General features: G+C 37.3%; 1 protein-coding gene across 1 annotated transcript; it reads left to right on the top strand.

Moving 5' to 3' along the window:
* The first annotated feature begins 1,853 nt into the window (after positions 1-1,853).
* Positions 1,854-4,247, top strand: LOC124800391 (histone H2A.V). The gene is made up of 5 exons (XM_047262992.1): positions 1,854-1,936; positions 2,081-2,158; positions 2,335-2,448; positions 2,727-2,856; positions 3,808-4,247. Exons 1-5 carry the CDS (start codon positions 1,934-1,936, stop codon positions 3,867-3,869), a joined length of 387 nt encoding a protein of 128 aa, XP_047118948.1. The 5' UTR covers positions 1,854-1,933; the 3' UTR covers positions 3,870-4,247.
* Positions 4,248-4,638: the final 391 nt, after the last annotated feature.

The raw sequence follows: 4,638 nt of genomic DNA, 5'->3' as shown, positions 1-4,638 counted from the left end.
TAACCAGTAAATTAGGAGGAAAGCAATTACTTGGGGGAAGGATAGGGTAAGAAAAGTCGAGTTGCTGTGCAACTTTACCATCAAACTACTATTTGCTGTCAGCTACCCCTTCCTCCCACCCTCCCCAAATAGGATCATGCCTGGTAAAGTATTATTGTGATGAACTATGTTTTAAACATTATGCAGTGAGGGGCATTTAATTATTAACCACAAGGATAAAATTCTTTAAACTCTGCCCTGTTACTGTAGAGTATGATCAAAGTTGCTTTGTTAACACTTTTGGATGATCCTTAAGTAGGTGTCTCCCATCTGCCTCGTCCTTCCAAGAGGCCAATACACTGTAAAGTAATTTTATTACATTTACACTAGAAATTAATATCTTCTGTAAGTTTCTTTTCGTATCATACTACTTGATGCTACCCATAATTACAAACTTGTTACTGAACCACAACTAAAAATTGTTTCTCTTCCCACATCTGTCATATCGATAGCATTCCGCTATTGTTAGATCCTCAATGAGAAACTATTGTTACTATATATACAATTGTTCTGTTTAAAACCACTTTTTTCACATATTGTTGTCACTCGAGGGCGTCAAGGAGATGACAATAACAGGCTGTAGCAATGTAAAACCATCTGTTTGTTACTTGCCTACCTTACTCTGATCAATATTTTGTATCACCAATGTTGTTCTAATGCATCAAATTGCTATGTGATTAATGTTAGTTTGTAAGTGTGCCTTGGTAGAATACTCCATGGAGATGTAACAATGAGGCCATTTCGGTACCGATGTTTCCAATAAAGCGCTCTAGATTTAGTGGCGTAATTGTGGTGCTTCTCATTAGCGTGTCCGAGTACCTAATCACAGTTGCTCTCTAACACGATTCATCCCTTAGTAACGGCAACAATAACACGATGGTACGTCGCAGTTTATTTTAAATATGCCAGGTCTCAATGCAGCGAGGGTCAATTTTCTGCTCACAGTCCATGAAATACGTACATTGCTGCCGGACAACAACGGGGACTTTTTGTGTAATTATTCGTTTTTGTAGACTTAACAAAACAGCAGAGTTTGAGACTAATTTGGTTGGGAATAGTTATACTTCGCACTCTACGTTTGTTTCTGCTTTGATTCAGAACCTATCTTTAAGATGAACAAAGAAAAAAAAAAGTGACAACATAGAATCTCTTCCACAAATTAACAGAAATGAATATGTAACGCTTTTTCTGTCAGCAGTCCACTACACAGAATTGTGCAACCGCTACCAAACTCCTCATACACAGACGCCCACTAAACCGAGACACGTGATTCTAACGCCGTTAACGCCATCTGGGAATATAGGTGTTGGTATCCAGCTGGCAGAGAAAATCTTTCAGGTTTCCAACTTCCACAGTTTTCTTAATAAAAATAAACGTTTTGCGGAACGAGACAATTTGTTTCTTCTGCGCTACATAGACGCCATTCTTCATGATTTAAAAGATGTTGCGTTTCAAGGACTATAATATTCTTATTCTTTAGCCACCGATCATCAATGGCGAACGATGCAAATTAACTTTCAGAGCGATTCAAAAACCCACGAAGTCGAAACTTTATTATTGACTGCAATTATTCTTAGGTTTTTTGACCAATGAAAAGAATATTCGGCTACGGTACAATTTCTGAAATGACATTATTGAAATTAAGTGAATAAACTAATGTACAAAAATTTTACATTTAAAATTTTATTTCCTTGCTTCGCCATGTTGCCAACATCATGCTGAGTCCCAACCATGCTTCTAGGAACATGATCGATAGATGGCGGGCTTCCCGCCTGTATACTTCCTCGCTATTGGCTGAGCTGAATCACGTGGCTGCTTTCATACTTTCACCAGTAGATTCGTTTGGCGGGTAGGCATAGCGTTGGTAGCAAACGGCATTGGAGATACGTTAGCAATGGTGAGTACAGATAAGTTTTTGTGGTAAATACGAGTCGGTTGTGTTCAATTGTGCCAAAATTGGAAACTTCAAGGTTTCGTCTAGCAACTGGCGAAGTTTGAACGACTTACTACGAAAATTAACCTCATTTTCGTGAATTTCTAGGCTGGTGGAAAAGCTGGTAAAGACTCCGGTAAAGCGAAGGCGAAGGCTGTTTCGCGGTCAGCAAGGGCAGGATTACAGGTACTGTTGTTTCTGTTGATAAATGAAAAAAAATAGTTTTGAGTTTCCTCCATAATAAGACTTGCCTTTATTGTGAAATTATATTTTTCTTTGGCAGAAAAATCAATGTTTTGTCTAGTGCTAACCGTGCGTTATGTTGGCTCCGCAGTGAACGCTTTTTTTTTTTCTCTTCATAGTTTCCTGTTGGAAGAATACACAGACATTTGAAGAACAGGACAACAAGCCACGGTCGCGTTGGAGCAACGGCAGCTGTTTATAGCGCAGCTATCTTGGAATATTTGACCGCGGAGGTGAGTTACAAAATGGCTGCATAGACTTTGGAAGACGTAATCAAGGATCTGTTGTTTGTTGAAATAGGCCGTAGTTTATATAATGGTGAAGTTTCTGGGTAAGTATCTAACCTTGTCTTATAGGAAATAGATAATAGAAAGTCTGTCATTGTCGTGTCTTTGAATGTGTGTGTTTACAAAATATGAACGGTTGGGACCCTTCAAATTTTGGCGCGATTTTCCGTGCTGTTAGTATGTTGATTTTTATGTTTATTTTAATTGTAAATATTTTGATACAGGTCCTGGAGTTAGCCGGCAATGCATCAAAGGATTTGAAAGTGAAACGTATAACTCCACGTCATCTCCAGTTAGCTATCAGAGGAGATGAAGAGCTGGATAGCTTAATTAAAGCTACCATCGCGGGTGGTGGTAAGTGTAGCATTAAAATTAGTGTTGTATTTACTTGGATCTTGTAGAAGAATACACACACAGTCGCGTAATGGGATTGTTTACGAGTTCGTAGTGAAGTTTGTATGTTTTTAAAGGCACAACTTTGTGTAAGGATGCCGTGAGTGGTGCTTGTGGTTACTGAAAGTGGAAAGCAACGCTACAGTTTAACTGTTACGAACTGGCCTTGTGCCGGAATAATAATCGTAGTGAAAAGTGAACTTTGTTCTTGCTTTGTTGGGATGTGCAGTGTCAAGTCACATACTTGATTTAGTGATGGTAACTGGGCTGTGGAAATGTTGCGGATTTAAAGGTCACTAATATTGCTATGTGATGTCAACTTCTTGATGCTCTGGTAGCATAGTTAGCACACTCTAGCATGTGATCTGTTTGTATATTAGGCCAATGGCTTCTCAGGTTAGCAGAGTTTCCTGCAGATATTTTGGATGGGTTGATTAGATTAAATAGGGAATCTGTTAGGTATACCTATTTCAAGAATGGAACAATAACATTGACGATTATATGGAAAGTAATGTACTAATATTCGTTACCAAATTCCTTTTATGTAGAAAAGGATGAATTTTGCTTTGTGAGGTATTTAGTACTTATTTGTGGAATTGTTAATTTGTAAAACTACTTCTTCCCAACAAAGAATATACCCATTGTGGGTGTAGAGTTGCTTCAGATAAATATTTTTGACTGATGCATAGCACTTGTGTTGCTGGGATAAGGGTGTAGAGGGTGCTCAACACTTTTCATACCCTGGGGATTACACTTAAGATGTAAACATATGTGTACTAGATACTGTTTGAGCAGTGTTGGTAGTTTACTTCAGTTTCATAGGTGCATGTATCCTTAAGTGTCCAATAATACTGTTTCACATGATCCTCAAACATGAATCATGCAATTGATACAAAAAACTTTTCTTTCCAGGTGTTATACCACACATCCACAAATCTCTCATTGGCAAGAAGGGTTCACAGAAGCCAGCATAATGTGTAATGTGGTGTTATGTGAGGACATTAGTTTCAATAAGAAAGCAGTGACTGAACTTTGCATGAAATTGTGGAATTTCAAGAATGTGGTCAGACGTTGAAGACTGTTCATTTGCATTTAAAAGTTATTCATTACATTAAAGACTACTTCTATGACAATGTTAAAACACAACAGCAAATTCTGGGCACGTTTCACTAATTGAGTGAAGTTGATGTTAGGGGCATAGTTATTTTAAATGTTTTTGAAATGTCTTAAATTTATTGATACAGTCACAACATTAATGTTAAGCATTCATTAGTTTTAGATATCATTCGCCATAAACATATTTTTGACATTAAGTATTAAATATGTAGAAAATATATTCATTTCATATAAAAGTTGCTTTGTTTCTTTGTCTAATCCCAAGTACTTAACTTCCCTAGTTCTGCATAGCATTGTTAGGAAAATGTGGTTTCACTGGTGATTGAAATTTAGATGTGGTTCGCTTGGAAGTCTTGCTTTAGCCAAAAATATCCTGTGTAATTAAAGGTGTGAAATATTCCTTGTGACAATATATAAATCAGTTTATTATTCTAATTATAGCAATTGCAGTGAATTGTGGAGTCAGTATTGTGGTGTTTGTGTTGCGGAGAACAGTGTGTGTTGCTAGTGACATATTGAGTGGTAATTTTTGGTGATGCAACTTCTGTCTGCTCTGAGGATGTAAGAAAGATTAAATTTAGACAGATTGATGTGGGCAGTTGGTATTATGTGAGAAGGGAGTTGTTG

The sequence above is a fragment of the Schistocerca piceifrons genome, chromosome 1, assembly GCF_021461385.2.
Source record: "Schistocerca piceifrons isolate TAMUIC-IGC-003096 chromosome 1, iqSchPice1.1, whole genome shotgun sequence".
Taxonomy (NCBI): domain Eukaryota; kingdom Metazoa; phylum Arthropoda; class Insecta; order Orthoptera; family Acrididae; genus Schistocerca; species Schistocerca piceifrons.
This window is presented reverse-complemented; position numbering and strand designations above follow the sequence as displayed.